The 21,426-nt window shown below is 39.1% G+C and overlaps 1 protein-coding gene and 1 pseudogene across 1 annotated transcript; both read left to right on the plus strand.

The window, feature by feature from the left end:
* The first annotated feature begins 10,408 nt into the window (after positions 1–10,408).
* On the plus strand, positions 10,409–11,344 carry LOC140507568 (olfactory receptor 52B2-like). Its single transcript, XM_072615604.1, has one exon. It carries the CDS (start codon positions 10,409–10,411, stop codon positions 11,342–11,344), a length of 936 nt encoding a protein of 311 aa, XP_072471705.1.
* Positions 11,345–20,058: 8,714 nt separating this feature from the next.
* Positions 20,059–20,992, plus strand: LOC140507569 (olfactory receptor 52D1-like; annotated as a pseudogene).
* Positions 20,993–21,426: the final 434 nt, after the last annotated feature.

Raw genomic sequence — 21,426 nt, forward strand, 5'->3', positions numbered from 1 at the left:
TAGCATTGTTAGTTTACGTTGAACTTTGAGTCCTCTATAACCTTCACATTAAAGATTATCTGGTCATATTTTTCCAGTCTCTCACTTACAGATTTGTTTTGCCAAAGCTAAATATCTATATCCTTATTGAAATTCCTCTTATTAGACTCAGCCCATCATTCTATTTGTTAGTTTGGGTTGAGATACAAATTTTGCTACCTGATAAAATAGTTTGCCATAAAAAATGAATGATTAATGAGGAAGACCATCCTGAAAGAAGATAGTCTGCCATGAAAGGAAGTGAATTCTCCATCATATAATTACAAGCAGTGTGATCCTGAGACTGAACTGTTTTATATCTGATTTTCCTCATTTTGGAAATTGAGATGATAATAGTATCTCCCTCCCAGGATTGTTGTGATGAGAAACTAAAATAATGTTTGTAAAACATTTTGAAAACCTTTAAACACTTTATAAACATTAGCTATTTGCATTATTACACAAAATTAGCTATGCTGAATTTCCTTCTTACCTCTGTGCCATATCTTATTCCATATTTTTCCGATGGATTCATGTAACCAAAGAAACCCAGAGCAAACATCAATGTGTCCTAATAAACCACATCAGGCAGAAAGGTCCTAAATGAATTTCTGAGTCATGAGGGGAACTGCTGAGACTACAGTCCCATTGGGACTGCAAGATCTCAGGTATAAATGCTACAGGTACCAAGATCTTTTGTATCCTAGGACAAAATCCAAGCAAGTTAGGAGTGAGGTGAATGATACATCTTTCTTCAGCTAGAAGAGAGAAACTGGAGCCCCTGATGGGCACGGGTAAGTCACTGACAGACACAGAGAAGTGCTAGAGGGTGGATGGGGGAGTAGCAATGAGTATAAGAAGAAACTGACTGGAAGAGATACTGAAAAGTATTAGAAGACAGAACTGGGAAAGGGAAGATAGTGATGGTGCCTGGAGGAGTAACAGGGATCATAAAAAGTGATAAAGGTGAGACCCAGAGAGGTTGACACACCATTAATAAGTGGTGGAGGCAATATTTAAACTTGTGTTTTTTTAATCTGACTTCTGTTCTCTTTTAATTACATTGCCTGCCTTAAACCATGATGCCTGGTGTCAAAGTCAACTTAAAGCCCAGCTGGCAAATAAGCCTGAGCCCTGTGAAAATATGAATAAAAATATCCTAATTAAGATGGATTTCTGAGATAATTAGTGTGGATACTCTCCTATAGATGATGTTTCATAAGCCCCTTCTTATGTTAGGCCATCCTTATCCATATCTTCTCATATGTCCTTCATACCAGATCTAGCCAATAAGCTGAATTCCTTCCCCTAAATCATTTTTTGGCAAGTTTGGGTAACTCACATCATTCATTTTTTTACCTCTTACTTCAATATATAGAAAGTGTTTTGAAAGTTTGACTATGGACTACAGTTATTGCACCTTTCCAGAATTCTTTTCACCTCATATATACTGCTTATATTTCCAGTGCCTTAGTGACTTGTGATTTCATCACTATAGGTACTATTTTCTCCAATTCAAATCACACCTCATCTTTGAGAATTGCTGCAACTAAATATTACATCACCCTATAGCCAACCTGGGCATCTACATAAGAGGTAAATAACCATTGTTACTATATAATATCATAATACCTTATATTTTGTTATATGATATATTATATTATAATCACTACAAGACAACAAAGTGATTTTCTGAGCCAGGGCTTGGTTGTTTCCACCAATGATCAGGAAGCATGCTAATTGCTATGGTGGTCACATCAGGGACAGAGTGGAGACCAAATAGGGTAGTCTAGATCTATGCCCACTGATCTGCAGGCTTGTCAGTGTGAGTGAAGATGCTGTTCCATTCAGTAACAAGCAAACTAAGAAGGCTATTTGTATTGAATCAAGTGCAAATGACAATTCCCTCATTTGGTTTGACTTCCTGTATGCTCCACTTTCTGTGGAATCACAACAGGCCAACGGGAAAGGAATTGGGGTAAGTGTAACAGTAAGCACCCTGACATACACAGGAGGCCTGCTATCACAGGTTCTTTGATCTGCTTCTCTGAAAGGAAAGGCAGCTTTTGAGGAGTTAACAATCACTTTAGTCAAGCACATTTATCATTCAATTAGTCCAGGGGAAAAAGTCAACACCGTGAACTTCAGAGAAAATACAGAGAAATTTAAATAAGGAGAGAGCACTTCCAAACTGTCTAACAGTAAGTAATACATACATCACAATTCAACAGACAGGTACAATTGTCTGACCATAGTTATCAGAAAGGGAAGCACCAACATATGGGTTTTCAAAGCCAGAGAGCTTCTTAGCAGTTTCCCAGAGTCTTATCTGGCACACCAAGCTTCTTCCAAAAATTAAGCCCCAAAATAAAACTACACCTCAGAGTTTTTATGTACTTTTTAGAGCCAGAGAGCATCAGATCTTGAGAACCAGTGCCTCACTAAAAAAAGGTGTGGACCTTCCTACAAATCTTCCCAGGTCCAACAATGGGTGGGAAAAGATTCTCCTTAATCACATTACTCAGAGGCACTTTCAGTAAAATAAAAACAGTGAAAGATCCTTCTTTGCTTGCCCTTACAGTAAGAAATTCAGAGTTGTGACATGGTAAATGGAGAAAAGGAAGGATTTTTAAGTATTATCACCATTATTTACACTCCATCTATAATTTTCTTAGGTCTAGACAATCTGTAAACAAATAAAGCCTTGATTTGTAGCAGTTGCCAGTTTCCAAAGTAGAGGCATATCTTGGAGACGTTGCAGGATTGGTCCCAGACCACCATGATAAAGCAAATATCACATAAAATGAGAAACATGATTTTTTTTGTTTCCCAGTGCATATCAAAGTTATGTTTACACTATACTATGTCTGTTAAATATGCGGTAATATTATACCTAAAAAACCCAATGTATACACCTCAATTAAAATAATTTATTGCTAAAAATAGCTAACCATCATCTGAGTTTTCAGAGAGTGATAATATTTTTACTGGTGGAGAGTGTTGCCTCGATGTTGACGTCTGCCAACTGATCAGGGTAGTGGTTGCTGAAGGTTGGGGTAGTTGTCTCAACTTCTTAAAATAAACTAACTATGAAATTTACCACACAGATTGACTCTTCCTTTCACTTGAACATTTAGAGGCTATTGCAGGTTATTAATTGGCCTGATTTCAATATTGTACTACAGAGAATATTGAGGTCCAAGAAAAGGGAGATGGGAATGGTCTATTGAGAGAACAGTCAGAACACACACATTTATCAAATTTCTGTCTTATATAGGCACAGTTTGGGGTGTCCCAATATAATTACAGTAGTAATATCAAAGATCTCTTACCAGAGATCACCATAACATCTGTAATGATAATGCAGAAGTATGAAATATAGTGAGAATTATCAAAATGTGACACAGAGAAATGATGTGAGCGCACATACTGTAGGAAAAATGGAGGCAGCAGAGTTGTTTGATAAAAATTTATAAAAGAAATACAATATCTGCAATGAGAAATAAACTGAAGTACAATAAAATGAGGTATGCCTGTACAAAGGTTCACATGTAAAATTTAACATTTGGGTCTCACCAGGTGGTTTCTGCTGGCTTCAGCACACAACAGACCATTGCTGCTTGTTCCCTGGGCCTGAGCTCATAATACTCATTAGGATTGGGGATTTTGCTTCATGGCTTTGGCCTTGGAAATGTAGACCCTGACCATCTGTCATAGTCCTTCTTATATAGAGGTATCTTAACAGTGATATTGTCATGGAGCAAGATGAAATGAGATACTTAATTGGTAAGTGGATTTCTTAAAAGGAAAGTAGATTTTTTAGAAGGAAAAGAAAGGGATGCGTAACTAAAGAGAAACTATAAGTGTAATGTACTATGAATTTCACTTACCTTCTGAAAGATCCCTGGCTTACTATTGGTGTCCCTTAGAACGTTATTTTTTGACTACATGAGCTTGCAATTGCTAACTGCAAAGGCTTTAAATAAACATCCCATTATGTGATCAGATCCCCTATTTGTTTTTTTTTCCCCTCATCTTCTTAATTTTTTTTAATTTTTTAAATTTATTTATTTAACTTTTAACACTCATTTTCACAAAATTTTGGGTTCCAAATTTTCTCCCCATTTCTCCCCTCCCCCCACCCCAAAATGCCGAGAATTCTAATTGCACCTATCACCAATCTGCCCTCTCTTCTAACATCCCTTCCTTCCCTTGCCCCCACCTTCTCTTTTGACGTGTAGGGCTAGATAACTTATTATAACCCAATACATGTATTTCTTATTTCCTAGTAGTAAGAACAATACAGTTGTTCCTAAAACTTTGACTTCCAACTTCTCTTCATCCCTCCCTCCCCACCCATTCCCTTTGGAAGGCAAGCAATTCAATATAGGCCATATCTGTGTGGCTTTGAAAATGACTTCCATAGTAGTCATGTTGTGTAAGACTAACTATATTTCCCTCCATCCTATCCTGCCCCCCATTGCTTCTGTTCTCTCTTTGGATCCTGTCCCTCCCCAAGAGTGTTGACTTCAAATTTCTCCCTCTTCCCACTGCCCTCTCTTCCATCATTACCCCCACCCTGCTTATCCCCTTCTCCCCCACTTTCCTGTATTGTAAGATAGGTTTTCATACCAAAATGAGTGTGCATTTTATTCCTTCCTTTAGTCGAATTGATGAAAGTAAGCTTCATATTTTTCTCTCACTTCCCCTCTTTTTCCCTCCACTGAAAAGTCTTTTGCTTTCCTCTTTTATGAGAGATAATTTGCCCCATTCCATTTCTCCCTTTCTCCTCCCAATATATTTCTCTCTCACCGCTTAATTACATTTTTTTAAAGATATGATCCCATCCTATTCAATTCATTCTGTGCTGTGTGTGTGTGTGTGTGTGTGTGTGTATGTAATCCCACCAACTACTCAGATACTGAAAAGTTTCAAGAGTTACAAATATTGTCTTTCCATGTAGGAATGTAAACAGTTCAACTTTAGTAAGTCCTTTATATGACTTCTCTTTGCTGTTTACCTTTTCATACTTCTCTTCATTCCTGTGTTTGAAAGTCAAATTTTATTTTCAGCTCTGGTCTTTTCATCAAGAATGCTTGAAGGTCCTCTACTTCATTGAAAGACCATTTTTCCTCCTGAAGTATTATACTGAGTTTTGCTGGGTAGGTAATTCTTGGTTTTAGTCCTAGTTCCTTTGACTTCCAGAATATCATATTCCACTCCCTTTGATCCCTTATTGTAGAAGCTGCTAGATCTTGTGTTATCCTGATTGTATTTCCACAATACTTGAATTGTTTCTTTCTAGCTGCTTGCAATATTTTCTCCTTGATCTGAGAACTCTGAAATTTGGTGACAGTGTTCCTAGGAGTTTCTCTTTTTGGATCTCTTTCAGGCAGTGATCTGTGCATTCCTTGAATACTTATTTTGCCCTCTGTTTCTAGAATATCAGGGCAGTTTTCCTTGATAATTTCATGAAAGATGATGTCTAGGCTCTTTTTTTGATCATGACTTTCAGGTAGTCCCATAATTTTTAAATTGTCTCTCGTGGATCTATTTTCCAGGTCAGTTGTTTTTCCAATGAGATATGTCACATTAGCTTCCATTTTTCCATTCTTTTGGTTTTGTTTTGTGATTTCTTGGTTTCTCATAAAGTCATTAGCCTCCATCTGTTCCATTCTAATTTTGAAAGAAATATTTTCTTCAGGGAGCTTTTGAACCTCCTTTTCCATTTGTCTAATTCTGCTTTTGAAAGCATTCTTCTCCTCATTGGCTTTTTGAACCTCTTTTGCCAATTGAGTTAGCCTATTTTTCAAGGTGTTATTTTCTTCAGAAATTTTTTGGATCTCCTTTAGCAAGGTGTTGACCTGCTTCTCATACTTTTCTTGTATCTCTCTTATTTCTCTTCCCAGTTTTTCTTCCACCTCTCTAACTTGATTTTCAAAATCCTTTTTGAGCTCTTCCATGGCCTGACCCCATGGAATATTTATTTTGGATGTTTGGGATACAGAAGCCTTGGCTTTTATGTCTTTCCCTGGTGGTAAGCATTGTTCTTCCTCATCAGAAAGGATGGGAGGAGATATCTGTTCACCAAGAAAGTAATGTTCTATAGTTTTATTTTTTTTCCTTTTTTGGGCATTTTCCCAACCCGTTACTTGACTTTTGGGTCCTTTGTCAAGAGCAGGGTATACTCTTCAAATCTGTGAGATGTCAGTTCCTCCAAGGTGGCACGATCAAGCCTGTACTGGTCTGGACACAGAGAGGGATTTTTATGCCTAGAATCTTAGCAGATACCTCTCCTCAGCCACTGAGCCTCCAGTTCCCAAGTCAGCATGGGGGGCTGATTTTCAGATAAGCTGAATGGGCAGGGCAGCCATTCAGTGTGAGATAAAGACCAGCTAGGCCAGGGCCTCCACCCGGAGTGGAGGCAAGACTCAGCTCTTCAATGCCCCCAGGTGTTTTTACACTCCAACAATGGAGCTTCTGTAGCTGTGCAGGCTCTGTGGCTGCTGCCTGCTGCTGGAGCTATGGGAAAGCCCTTCTCCCTTCCTGGCCTGTTGATTAAACCCCATCACTGACTTTTGGTGCCTGTGGGCCAAGGGATCTGAGGCCCCGCTACTTGCGACTGGAGAGTCCACCCCCAAAGAGTCCTCCTTCCAGAGTCTCATCATGCTGCCCCACGCCATGCCACTCGGCCAAGGTTGGGCTGGGCTCTGCACTCAGCTCTGTGTCCAGTGCAACTGATGTTTCCATGGGCCTTTCAGGTCACCATGGGCTGGAAATCTCCTCCACTCTGTTTTTCTCCATTTCTGTTAACTCCAGAATTTGTTGAGAGTCCATCTCTATAGGTATTTTATGGGCTGTGGGGAGGACACTGCGTAAGTGTGTCTGTCTAGTCTGCCATCTTGGCTCCACCCCACCAGATCCCCTATTTGAAGCCATGCTATTCAATATCCAACAATATTGACTTAGTCATTATAAATTGATTGGCTGTTTTCAAAGAAAGTAAAGGGTAGTGAAATTCCTCAGAGACCTTTGATTGAAACCCTCATGCAAAACCAGGAAAAAGAAATATGCAGTCATCTCCCTTCTGTAGCTGAAGCTAATTTCTTCTGAGTAATCAGACCAGTGGGATAATACCAAACAACAATTTCTTACATTTCAACTTAGAAACTATTAATCAAATGCTTTTGATATGACTTTATTTTAATAAATTGTGTAAATTGGCAGAAAATTTATAGTTGTTTATAGCATGATAAAGGATAAGGTCATGCATTTTGGGATAAATAATCCAAACTATTCACTTGAAATGAAGGCTTGAGTCAGCTGTCATAACCAAAAGAGACTTTGTAAATTTTTACCCTAGAATATTGGCTTGATGTGTTGAAGTAAAACAATTCAACATAATGCCCAGACATATTTTGGGGAGTACTGGGTGCCACATTTAGAGAAGGATGTTGACAAATTTGGGTATATCTAGAAGAGGTCAGAAGTAGGATAGAGACCATAGAATCGCAGATGTAAAGCTGAATGACATCTTAGAAGTTATATTATACATTACATAGGAGATCATCTATTTGACAGTTCAGAAAACTAAGGTCCCATATCATACAGGTACTAAGTGACAGATCTGGGATTCAAACCCAGATTCTTAGATTCAAAACCCAGGTCTCTTTCTACCATACCATGTGACCTCCTTGTGTGGTTCACCTCACTCATTTTTATAGATGAAGAAAACAAACCCCAGGAGAACTCAGTGAATTGTCCAAGGCTCACAGGTGGTGAGTATAACAATAGGAATTTGATCCCAGGTCCCAGAATTATAGTTACAGAATTATTTGGGAATTCAGAAGCCATCTAGTCTGAATCTTATCTGAAAAAACATTCCCCACTCTACCATACTCAGCACAATGTTCATTGAACTGATCAAGGCCTTTGACAATGTTGGCCATGAGGACTTATGGAAAATTATGACAAAATTTGGGTGCTTAGAGAAGTTTGTAAGTATTTTATGTCAGTTTCATGATGGCATGATTGCACAGGTTCTGGCCAATGGTGGATACTCTCATGCTTTCTCAGTTACCAATGAAGTATGCTTTTTATCATGATGCTTTCAGTAATGATGTCAGATACCTTCAATGAGGATGAAAATGGCATCAAGGTCAGCGACCATACTTAGACCAAATTATTTAACTTGAAAAGTCTATAAGCCAAGACTAAAGTGGAAGGAGAGTTAGTGCATCTTGTTTTGTTTGCAAATTACTGTGTACTCAATGCAACCTCTGAGGCTGAGATGCAACAAAGTGTAGATCAATGCTCTTCAGCTTGTGCTAATTTCTGCCTAACAACAATAAGAAAACACAGGCTCCCCACCAGGCAGTACCACACCATCCATCTGTGGAGCCATCATTTGCAACAAATGGAGTTTTGAACGCTGTGGAGAAGTTCACATCCTTTGGTAACTTCATCGTTGTATGTCTGTGAAACATTCTTCATGCCAGGAAACGGAATCACTTCATTTTAATTTTCTTAGGAAGATTCTGAATATTACGCGGCAAGATAAAATACCAGATGCTGAGGTCTTTCTCAAACTAAACTGCCAACATAGTACTGTCATTCTGGTCTTCTTTGACAACAAATGACAACAACCAATCAATCAACTAGTGATGCAAAGAAAACAATAACCAATCAACCAACTGGGGATGTAAAAATAAAAGTCTCTTCCATCAAAGAGCTTATATGCTATTGAGGAAAGATAGAGAGATAGAGATAGAGGGAGAGAGAGAGAGAGAGAGAGAGAGAAACATTGATATAGATATAGATATGCATATCTATGTGTAATGTATGTGTATACATGTATATTTAAATTATATATACATATGTGTATATATATATATATGTATATATATATATATGTATATGTATTTAAAGTTTGTTGGGGTTTGATGCGGAAGCAAGTAAAAGCTGGGGAAGCAAATAAGATTCCAAGAAAGGTATAATGTATGAGGTTAAAGGGAGCTAGGAATTCCTAAAGGTAGGATGAGGAGGGAGGACATCTTTGCCACAGGTAATAGCCTGAATAAATAGACAAAGAGGTACAATGTTGTGTACAAAGAATAACAAGGAAAACAGTTTGACTGGAAGGCAGAAAAGGTAAAGGGTGAGCTACATTGTGAAAAGCCTTGAACATCAAACAAAGAATTTTCCATTTCATATTAGGAGTAATTGGAGTGTTTTGAGCAAGAGATTGCCACAGTTAGATCTGTTTCCTAGGAAAATCACTTTGGGAATTGTGTTAAGGATGACATGGAGAAAGGAGAGACTTAAGGCAGATTCGTCAGTTAGGAGGCAATTGGGGTAGTCCAGGTGGAAGGTGATGAGGACTTAAACCATTTAGTGACCATAAAAGGGAAAAGAAGAGGACAAATGGTGAGGATGTTTTGGGATCAGAATCAGCAAGACTTAACAATTACTTGGATATTGGGAGAAGGAAGTAAGGTAGAATAAAGAATCAAGGATGTTGCAAACTTGTGTTACCTGAATGATGGTGCCTTGGAAAAAAATAGAGAGAGGTGGAAAGTTTGTGGGAAAAAATAATAAATTCTATTTTGGATGCGCAGTGTTTGAGGTGAATGTGGAAAGTAGTCATTAGGAACCCCTAAGCATGGACTAGATAATTATTTGTTAGAAATATTTTTCAAGGGATGTCTCTTTAGCTAAGAATTAATCGGATTGCATGACTTGTTCTTATCTTTTTGTGAAAGGTTTGCTGGAAACCAATTTTTTAATTAATTGTTTTTTAGTGAAGCTATTTTTTTTCTGTTTTTCTAAGATCATATTTTTGACTTATCCATTAGTAGCCAGGAGTCCCTTGATTATGGATACCATGTTTCAATAATAGAACTTACTTGCCTCATATCTACTTACCTTAACACATAGTAGAAGGATTGGATATTTTCCCCTTTCTCAGCTCATATCCTGCGTTTGAATGACCCTAAGTCTTGAGTTTCCTGTCTTAGGGACTCCTCTGAGCCTTTGGTCATTGCAGAGCAGAGATGAGAGAGCATAACGAAAGAGCAAACTCCTTCAATATCCAAGGAGCAACTCCAGTCACTTTTCAAGTTTCTCAAAGGTGACACTACCCCTCCTCTCCTACCCACCTCTCAGGCAGGTCTAGCCACAAGGCCACAGGAGAAAGTTTTTCCATGGTCTTTTCTATAGCTTTATAGTATCAATATTACTTTACAGAAAAAAGGGGCAATAATAGTTTTTCACCAGTAAGAGTGCCATGCTTTTGTGACTGCTATATAGCAGTATTCCTAAACCTGGAATCTTTATCTTTTTAGGTGACAAAGTCCAGGAGTGAGGAGAATATGCAAAACATATCTGTTCAATGTCTGCTGTCGTGGATAACACCAATCACACTTTCCACCCAACTGTTTTCATTTTGAAGGCTATCCCAGGTCTGGAGAAAATACAATTTTGGAACTCCATGCCCTTCTGCATCATGTACATGATGTCACTTGGGGGCAACTCCTTGCTAATCATACTTATCTGGATGGAACAGAGTCTCCATGAACCCATGTATCTCTTCCTGGCCATGTTGGCTATGTCAGATATCTTGCTGTCCAACATCATCATGCCCAAGATGCTGGCTCTTTTCTGGTTCCAGGCTGGGTCTATTTCTTTCCAGGCCTGCATCACCCAGATGTTTTTTGTCATTTTCATCTTCATCACAGAGTCAACGGTTCTTCTGGCCATGGCATTTGACCGCTATGTGGCCATTTGCTTTCCATTGAGATATACCGTGATCCTGACCCCCTCTGTGATTGGGAAAATAGCAGGATTTTCTGTGGTCAGGGGCCTGGTCATGACTTCACCTTTTGTCTTTCTAGTTGAGCGACTGCCATTCTGTGGAAACAACATCATTTTTGATACATATTGTGAAATGAGTAAGATTTCCAAGCTGGCCTGTGCAGATATAACTGCCAATAGCATTTATACTCTGGTGGTATCATTCTTGTCCACAGGATTAGATGTCTTACTCGTTTCCATCTCCTATGTATTTATTCTTCAAGCTGTCTTCCGACTCCCATCCCGTGATGCCCAGTTGAAGGCTCTGGGCACTTGTAGTTCACATGTGTGTGTCATCCTAATGTTCTACCTACCAGCCTACCTGACGGTGACAGTTAGTCATTTCGATTATGGAGTCCTACTGTCCAATCTCTATGTGGTTGTGCCCCCTGCATTGAACCCCATCATATATGGTGTCAGGACCAAGCAGATCCGAGGTTTTGTCACATCAAGGCTCTCCTGGTTGGGCCTTTAGTGTGGAGCGATAGCAGTTCAGGAACACTAGGCAAATTAAGATATTCTATGTGTGTTGCTCTGTGCTAGAGATCCTAAAAAGTTACCTCCATTTTTTTGTACTGATTGTAACATCAAAAGTTATTGCTTTCATGTGTGTAATCAGTCTTGTCGATTATACCTGGACACAATTAGTGTTATTCATTGTAAAGAATGAAAAAAGAAGAAACTCTAGGTAAAGATGCTCAGAAACGTCCAAGACAGCTTCCCTTTGCCTAAGTAAAATCTGTAGCATTCAAGATCTTCCATAATTTGGAACCCAAATTCCTTTTCAATCTGGCATCATATTCTTACTCTAGTAATCTGCACAAATATAGCGAAGGGACTCACTTATTTTTTCATAAGTGTGTACCATGGTCTGCTTTTTTATTTGTTCATAGTTTTCTCTTTTTCCTAGAATGCCTTTCCTTCTTTTTCAAATCTTTGCAGTTCCACCTACCTTTCAGAGCCCACATCAAATGTCACCTCCTCTATGATGCTTTCCAAGGTCATCTTTCCCTTCTCAGAACTTTCACAACCCTTTGTACATCCCTCATGTACATATGCAACTCATTTGAATTTGTTTTTGTATATGTTTTATGTCAGCTTCTAGATAGTGTATGATCTCCTTAAGGCCAGACATGTCTCAATTTTTCTTGCATTCTGTGCTTTGCCCAACTTGGTACCTGAAAGACATTGACACATTAAATAAACACATTAAGTAAATAAATAAATGGATACATGGATCAACAGAATTTTAGGCCTAGAAATTCCAGCAATTTTGTAGGGATGTACTTAATGCTAGATAGTAAGTAGCTCAATTTCTCATTAAGTCCGAACCAGGTAGAGGCAGCAAAAATATGCCAGTCCCTTTCCACCATCACTAGAGTTTAGCTACAGTAGGAGAAAAAAAATCTGTCTTCTCTAAATATGTATTTATAGGTCTTCACATGTTTTTACATTTCTCTGGATTGTTTATTTAAGCTCCCACCTTCTCTTGAATAAACCAAGGACAAGAGAAATTGATTATCTATTACTCACTCTTTATATCTAAGGAGATCAGAACTCTGGTTTAACCAACTGCTATCTAGGAGCAGCCACGTATGCTGAGGAATTAAGGAAGGACAAGTGACTCAGCAACAGAAAGAAGGGGAAGTTCAAGCGATATAGAGCTGAGCACTTTTCACAGTGGAAAGAATATTGGCTCTGGAATTGAGGATCTGGATTAAAATCTTTTCTCTGATCCTTCCTACCTATGAGACTTTGAATAAATCACTTAATCTCTGTGAGCCTCAGTTTCCTCATCTGTAAAATGAGGGTATTGAACCAGATACTCTTTAATGTCCCTTCCAGCTCTAGATCTCTGAGTCTACGACCATTTGTAGGGCCAATGCAATATTCACAGCACCTACAGAGGCTATGAATATCCCAGCGCAATTCTAAATGATGAAATACCTCAGACTCTCTACATGAAGACAGAACCAAAACACTTATTCAGTCACCAGAAAGACAATCCATCATAGCAACAAAAATATATACACAATAACAATGCAGAGGACAACACTAACCCCAAGCCTTCCCCTGCTAGACTTCCCACAAACCAGCTCCATTAAACAAATCACAAGCAGGCTCTCTTAAACAAAATCACAATTTCTTTCACTCAAGCTCAACAGTTGCCCACTTGCCTGCATCGGACTAGCTCGGACTAGACTCTGATCAATTTCCTTTCTGCTCTGCTCTACCTACACCCTTTCTGTTCCACCTATTCAGCAAGCTCCTCCAACCATAGGCTCCATATGACTCAGACTCATGTAACTCAGGCAGGTCACATGGACCTATTAATGGATGGGAAAGATCTTCCTATTAAGAAGCAAAGTTATATTAACATAAGCAAAAACACATTATCAATACACCATTCATAGACAATATTGGACAACTTAAAAATCCTCTAAGGATTATTCTCTTTGGTCTTCATTGAATTATGAATGAATAAAACTATTTAATAATAATATTCATATCACATGCTAAGACTGACAAAGTGCTTTACATATATTCTATCATCTGATCCTCACAACTTTGTGAGGTAGGGGCTATTATTTTTTTCATTTTACAGATGAGAAAAGTGATGATAATTGGAGTTAAATGACTTGCCCATGGTCATATAGCTAGAAAGCTAGAGCCCTTCAATGATTTTTCTCTTGGCTCTTATGAGAATGTCCTTTATACAACCATTAGGCTCACTTGTTTATTTTCTGGCCCTAATGCTTATGATTTTCTGAAATATCACAGTGGAACCAATAAAGCCACAAATGCTATTGGTGCCAATAGTGAGGTGATAGGGATGCAAAGGCCTGAAATTATACATATACGTGTATACATATGCATGTTATATATGCATACATATTATGCGCATTTATATTTTAGAGAAAACTCCAGCAGAATATTTTATCAACAATTTGTTTCACACAAGACGCCATGCTTTGATGGCTCTTTCATGAGATCTCCCAGTGTCTCCATTGTCTGGCAATTCTGGTGTCTTGAAATCATTCCTTTTCTCCAGAGTATGGTAAGAAGACTGGCAGATGGAGTCAGAGATGCTGAAGGAATTGTCTAATTGAGTCTTGATTGATGTACAGCTATGGAACTAGAAGGAAGGAGGCTACCATTGGTGATCACAGGCTCTTATCTTTAACTGCTTCTGTTTAGTCTTTGAAAAATTTGCATACAATTGACTACCAGGCACCACTCACGTGCAGCATTTCTCCAGCAAGGTTTGCCTTGGAGGAGTTACTGCTATGTACTTTATCTTGGCAAAGCATCAAGTGGGTCTCAAAACTTGAGCCATACCAGCACACAGCAAACTGAGCATGTGCAGATTCCTAAATGGCCCCTTGACTTTTCTGACTTTCCTGAATTCACAGTTCTTTCTGAGGGTAGGCATTAATTCTCCCCAAATGGTCATTTCAAACAACTCAGTCCTTAAGCAGTTCAGCCCTTTTCAACACACAATCAACAGCAATTTATTAAGTGCCTACTATATACCAAGTACTATACCATCTACCGAAGATAAAGTTCAAGAATAAAACTGGCCTTTCAATCAAGAACTTACATTTTATTTAGAGAAATGATTAACATGTGCATATATCAACATGTAAAAACATAAATAAAAGTAGATAAAAGGCCGTTTCAAAAGGGGTAGACAATAACAGCTGGGGGAAATCAGGAAAGGAGAGGTAGCACTTGAAATGAATTTAGAAAGGAAACTGAGAAAGAAGGAAGGTGGGAGAGAGCAGAGGGGAAGAGTCAGAAAGAGACATAGACAAACTTATGGACAGAGACAGACAGACAGACAGACAGATAGATAGATAAATAGATAGATAGATAGATAGATAGATAGATAGATAGATAGATAGATAGATAGATAGATAGATAGATAGATAGACAGACTGAGGGAGAGAGAGAGGGAGGCAGAGAATTAAAGGGAGAGAAAAGGAAGGAGAGAGTGAGAACAACTACAGTGAGAGAGACAGAAACAGGCAATTTGCTGAAAGAGGGATAAGGTCAGATCTGTGCCTTAGAAAGATCAATTAGACAGTTAAGTGGAGAACAGACTGGATTGGGGAGGAGACTTGAGGAAGGTAGACCAATCAACTAGTAGGGTATTCAAATAGTTCAAGCATAGAGTACTTAGTTTAGAAGACAGTTTCAGTTTTTCACTGAATTCTTTTCATTTCAGGTTACCTCTATATTAACCTAAGCTCGAGGTTTGTGATCACATAACTACATCTCCTGCTTGCTCCCCACCTTGGTACATGGCTACCATTCCAGACTCGAGGCCTGATTCAACCTTAGATATTTATTCTCTACCAATCCCCCATTGCCCTCTTTGTAAATGCAGCTATCTCACCAGCAACACTGCTACACATCATCATGGCTTCATCAGTAGGTAACCATGACCAATAAGTTAGTTCAATTTTGAGGAGAAGTAAGTAGGCTATGTATATAATCTACTGCAACTTTCACAGATTCTATGACAAATCATTGTCTCAATAGTTGTATACCTTTGAGTTTTGTTGTTTTGCTTTGTTGGTAATGAAGTTTGTTTGTAACACTTTGAATTTTCAACATGATCCTGATTATGCATCATATTATATATTCTTTTTCAAGTTGCTATTGAACATCATATAAAGACAAAGAGCTGAGTCAATCTGAGATTGGTTGGACTGTTCATTCAGAGTTTATATACAAGCAACAAAGAATAATAATAAATATATCGCCCCAAAGTAAATATATATCCAGTTGAAGATAAGACTGAAATTCTTCTGGAGCAGTACTAGTCCTTCTTCCATCATACAACCAGAAGAGGGTAGTCTTTAAGGCGGTAGAAAACATGTAGATGGAAATCTACTTTCTGAATGACCCAAGGCTATGCAGTAGGTATTGGGACTATAATGAAAAAAAAAATCTAAAAGAAAAAACAAACCCCAAACGTATATGTTTTAAATGAATGCTTGAGGTATTGTCATCACCCAAAATGGCAACTAAAGAACTACATAGCATGTTTGCTTGTTTTGTTAGGATATTGACTTGATGTCAGGGGTATACTGGAGCCAGCTTGAATTTGTTCAGAGAGCTGATTGTTAAATATCCTCAGAAATCGCTAAATGCTTTAAATCATGGCTTCAAATAGGTTAAAAGAATTCTGGGGACTGGAAACAAATTGGAAAACGTTCTCCTGCACTCCTCTACAAAATACTCGTGTGTCCTTTTTTTTTTTTTAATTTCTATTTATTTGTTTATTTAACTTTTAACATTTATTTAAACAAAATTTTGGGTTCTGAATTTTCTCCCCTTTTGTTCCCTCCCCCTCCCCCAAACACCAAGCATTCTAATTGCCCCTATGACCAATCTGCTCTCTCTTCTATCATCCCTCCCTTCCCTTGTCTCTGTCTTCTCTTTTGTCCTGTAGGGCCAGATAGCTTTCTATACCCCTTCACCTGTATTTCTTATTTCCTAGTGGCAAGAACATTACTTTACAGTTGTTCCTAACACTTTGAGTTCCAACTTCTTTACCTCCCTCCCTCTCCACCCCTTCCCTTTGGAAGGCAAGCAATTCAATATAGGCCAAATCTGTGTAGTTTTGCAAATGACTTCCATAATAGTTGTGTTGTATAAGACTAATTATATTTCCCTCCATCCTATCCTGTCCCCTATTACTTCTATTCTCTTTTGATCCTGTCCCTCCACTGAGTATCGACCTCAAATTGCTCCCTCCTCCCCATGCCCTCCCTTCCATCATCCCCCCCACCCTGCTTATCCCCTTATCTCCCACTTTCCTGTATTGTAAGATAGGTTTTCATACCAAAATGAGTGTGCATTTTATTCTTTCCTTTAGTGGAATGTGATGAGAGTAGACTTCATGTTTTTCTCTCACCTCCCCTCTTTATCCCTCCACTAATGAGTCTTTTGCTTGCCTCTTTTATGAGAGATAATTTGCCCCATTCCATTTCTCCCTTTCTCCTCCCAATGTATTTCTCTCTCACTGCTTGATTTCATTTTTTTTAAGATATGATCCCATCCTCTTCAATTCACTCTGTGCACTCTGTCTCTATGTGTGTGTGCATGTGTGCATGTGTGTGTGTGTGTAATCCCACCCAGTACCCAGATACTGAAACGTTTCAAGAGTTACAAATATTGTCTTTCCATGTAGGAATGTAAACAGTTCAGCTTTAGTAAGTCCCTTATGACTTCTCTTTGCTGTTCACCTTTTCCTGGTTCTCTTCATTCTTGTGTTTGAAAGTCAAATTTTCTTTTCAGCTCTGGTCTTTTCATCAAGAATGCTTGAAAGTCCTCTATTTCATTGAAAGACCAATTTTTCCCCTGAACTATTATACTCAGTTTTGCTGGGTATGTCATTCTTGGTTTTAGTCCTAGTTCCTTTGACTTCTGCAATATCCTATTCCATGCCCTTCGATCCCTTAATGTAGAGGCTGCTAGATCTTGTGTTATCCTGATTGTATTTCCACAATACTTGAATTGTTTCTTTCTAGCTGCTTGCAATATTTTCTCCTTGACCAGGGAACTCTGGAATTTGGCCACAATGTTCCTAGGAGTTTCTCTTTTTGTATCTCTTTCAGGCGGTGTTCCGTGGATTCCTTGAATATTTATTTTGCCCTCTGGTTCTAGAATCTCAGGGCAGTTTTCCTTGATAACTTCATGAAAGATGATGTCTAGGCTCTTTTTTTGATCATGGCTTTCAGGTAGTCCCATAAGTTTTAAATTGTCTCTCCTGGATCTATTTTCCAGGTCAGTTGTTTTTCCAATGAGATATTTCACATTCTCTTCCATTTTTCCATTCTTTAGGTTTTGTTTTGTGATTTCTTGCTTTCTCATAAAGTCGTTAGCCTCCAACTGTGCCATTCTAATTTTGAAAGAACTATTTTCTTCAGTGAGCTTTTGAACCTCCTTTTCCATCTGGCTAATTCTGCTTTTGAAAGCATTCTTCTCCTCATTGGCTTCTTGAACCTCCTTTGCCAATTGAGTTAGCCTATTTTTCAGGGTGTTATTTTCTTCAGCATTTTTTGGGGTCTCCTTTAGCAGGGTGCTGACCTGCTGTTCATACTTTGCTTGCAAGTCTTTTATTGCTTTTCCCAGTTTTTCCTCCACTCTCTAACATAATTTTCAAAATTTTCTGAGCTCTTTTTGAGCTTTTCCCAGGTCTGATCCCATTTAGTGGGCTGGAATCCAGAGGTCCTGACTTCCGTGTCTTTCCCTGATGGTGGGCACAGCTCTTCCTCATCAGAAAGGAGGGGAGGAGAAACCTGCTCACCAAGAAAGTAACCCTCTATAGTCTTGGTTTTTTTCCCTTTTCTGGGCATTTTCCCAGCCAGTGACTTGAGCTCTGAATATTCTCCTCACACCCACCTCGCCTCCTGATCCTCCCAGCCAGCGTTTGGGGTCTGAGATTCAAATGCTGCTTCCAGCCTCAGGGCTTTTGGCAGGGGCAGGGCTGCTATTCAGTGTGAGATTAAGTTCAGGTGCTCAGGTCAGGGCAGGGCCACCTCACGGGCTCAGTTCCCTCAGGGGGTTTATGCAGAGAGCTTCAACAATGGATCAGGGCTCCTGCCTGCTTGGGGAACCTTGGTCTGCTCCCGCCTCTGCTGTTGCCTCCCGAGGGGGCCTGAGTTATGGGGGCACCCCACTCCCCTCTAGACCTGCCAAAGAGACCCTCTCACTGACCCCTGTCACCTGTGAGTGGAGGGAGCCATGCGGCCACTGGAGATTCCGTCCCTGAAGCCAGCTCGGATCTTCTTGTCTTGGTGCCATGGCCGCGGCAGGGCTGTGCTCAGCTCCCAGTCCGCAGCGCCCAGTCAGTGGCGCAAAGGACCTTTTGCGAGAGGTTTGCAGGTCCCTCTGGAACAGAAATCTCCTTCGCTCCACTGTTCCGTGGCCTCTGATGCTTCAGAATTCGCCATGGGTTCCTTTTTACAGATGTTCTATGGGTTGTGGGTTTGGAGCTATGTGTATGTGCGTCTTTCTACTCCGCCATCTTGGCTCTGCCCCTCTAGTGTGTCCTTTTGTCAGACATATGAAAATTAGGCTTTGGATACTCTTACATGGCTTGGAGAGTCCTTGTTAGTTTTTTGTGGTAAATACATAGCAGGACTTTGAACGGATGGGGTATTGAACAGGAAAGAGGTCTATGGGACAAGCAGAAGATATCTAAAAACTTTAAGTGGGTGATGTCTGGGAAGGAGTAGATCTGGAAGGTATAAAAAGACTAGTGGATACTAACCAGACCTGAACAGTCATTAATAAATGACTGTCAACTTCATAGAAGTATCTACTTTAGCATCTGAGAGATTAAATATCCTTCATTTGTGCTACTAAACATTTTTATTGAGGAAGTTTGTGTAAACACAGATGGCACACTTATTAACTTCAAAGGTGACACAAGGCTGAAAGAGAGAGGGCTGTTCAGCTAAGCAACAAAGTTGGGATCTAGTGGACTGTATCCAATTAGATTAAGAGTAATAGGGAAAATAATAAAGTATCACTTGGGTTTAGAAAGAGTCAAATGCACTAAGCACATAGGAGTAAAGAGACTGAAAATATTCAGCTGAAGAATGGAGTATCAATTCCCCATAACCAAGAGGGAAATTGTTGTTCAGGCATAAGTTGAAAATGGCTTCTGAAGTTCCTTCCTAACTTGAAAATCTGTCAAATTTCTTTTGGTCTCAGGAGAAGTATTTTTGTTTTACAAAATCCTGTCTAAACACTGAAAATTTTAAGATATTAATCTCTGTTAAGATAATAAGATATTCAATAAAATAGAAAAAAAGACTTTTGAAGCATTATTACTGTTAGAACTTCATACAGAGATTAATACAAACAACACAAGGTGGCTTGTTTCATTTCAGAATAAGGAAAAGGGAAAGACAATGAATTTATAGTCAGAGGGTATGGGTTCCTCTCCTAACTCTGCTGCCTATGTGACCCGTATCAGGTTCTTCATCTATAAAATAAAAAGGTAAATTAGATAACATTTAAAGGATCTCCCACCTCTAAATCTATAGTGATCCTCAAACCAGTAAGTGACATCTGGGAGTGTTTAAGTGAATAAGGGTGTATTTTTCTTCTTTCTAGGTGATAAAGCAAAAGAAGGAAGAGGAGAGAACAAACCATAGTCTCATATACATGGATATAATTAATCAAACCACCTTCCATCCAGTTCTCATCATACTGGTAGGCATCCCAGGCTTCAAGAAACTGCAGTTCTGGATCTTCATACCTTTTTGTTCTACATATGTAGTAGCACTTGTGGGTACCTCTTTGCTGACCATTCTCATCTGGTTAGAGCACAGTCTCCATGAGTTCATGTATCTCTTTTTGGCAATGTTGGCTATGACAGACTTCTTGCTGTCCAATACCATCATGCCAAAGATGCTGGCTCTTTTCTTGGTGCAGAATGAGTCCATTTCTTTCCAGGCCTGTTTCACCCAGATATTTTTTGTTCTTTTCATTTTTATCAAAGAGTCAATGGTTCTTTTTCCCATGGCATTTGACCGCTATGTAGCCATCTGCTTTCCACTAAGACACACCATGATTTTGACCCACTCTGTGATCAGGAACCTCGGAGGGTTTTCTTTGGTCAGGGCCTGGCCTTCACCTTTTCTTTTGTCTTCCTTGTTGATCAGCTACCATTCTGTGGAAACAATATCACTGCTGATATTTCCTGTGCACAAACTAAAGTCTCTAGGCTGACCTATGAAGATATCACTGCCCACAATATTTATGCTCTGGTGATGTCATTCTTGTCCACAGGTTTAGACGTCTTGCTCATTTTCATCTCCTGTGTGTCTTTTTTCTTCTAGCTGTCTTCCACTTCCCATCCCATGATGCCCAGTTGAAGGCCCTAGGCAGTTGTAGTTCACATGTATGCCTCATCCTCATGTCCTACCTGCCTGCCTACTTGAAAGTGTTGGTCATCCAACTGGAATGCAGAATCCTTATGACCAGTCTCTATGTGGTTGTGCCCTGTGCTTTGAACCACATCATATACTGTGTCAAGTCCAACCAGATCCGGGATATTGTCACATCCAGGCTCTCCAAGTTGGGTCTGGGCTTCTGAAATGAAGTTTTCTAGGAAAATTGTACAGTTTAAATATTGTGTATGAATCACTGTAGGTTATAAATATTGATTAATTGTTTCCAAATGAAGTAGTGGTTGTAGATGGAAGGTATTTCCTTTACTTTGTATAAATGATCTTAATAATAATAGCTAGCCTTTATATAGAGCTCAATGATTTACAAACTACATATTTCATCCTCACAGCATCTAATTCAATTATATTTGATGATTCAATAATTCAGATATATCCAATGCCATTATTATCCACATTTTACATATGAATAATCCAAGATGGGGATAGGGTAAGTGACTTATCCAGGGTCACATAGCTAGCAATTGTCTGAGGCAGGATTCAAACTCAGATCTTCTTTACTCCAAATCCAACATTTTCTTCACTGTGACTGCAGTCACCTCTAGAATTATCCTATTATAGA

The sequence above is a fragment of the Notamacropus eugenii genome, chromosome 5 (genome assembly GCF_028372415.1).
Source record: "Notamacropus eugenii isolate mMacEug1 chromosome 5, mMacEug1.pri_v2, whole genome shotgun sequence".
In the NCBI taxonomy this organism is placed as follows: domain Eukaryota; kingdom Metazoa; phylum Chordata; class Mammalia; order Diprotodontia; family Macropodidae; genus Notamacropus; species Notamacropus eugenii.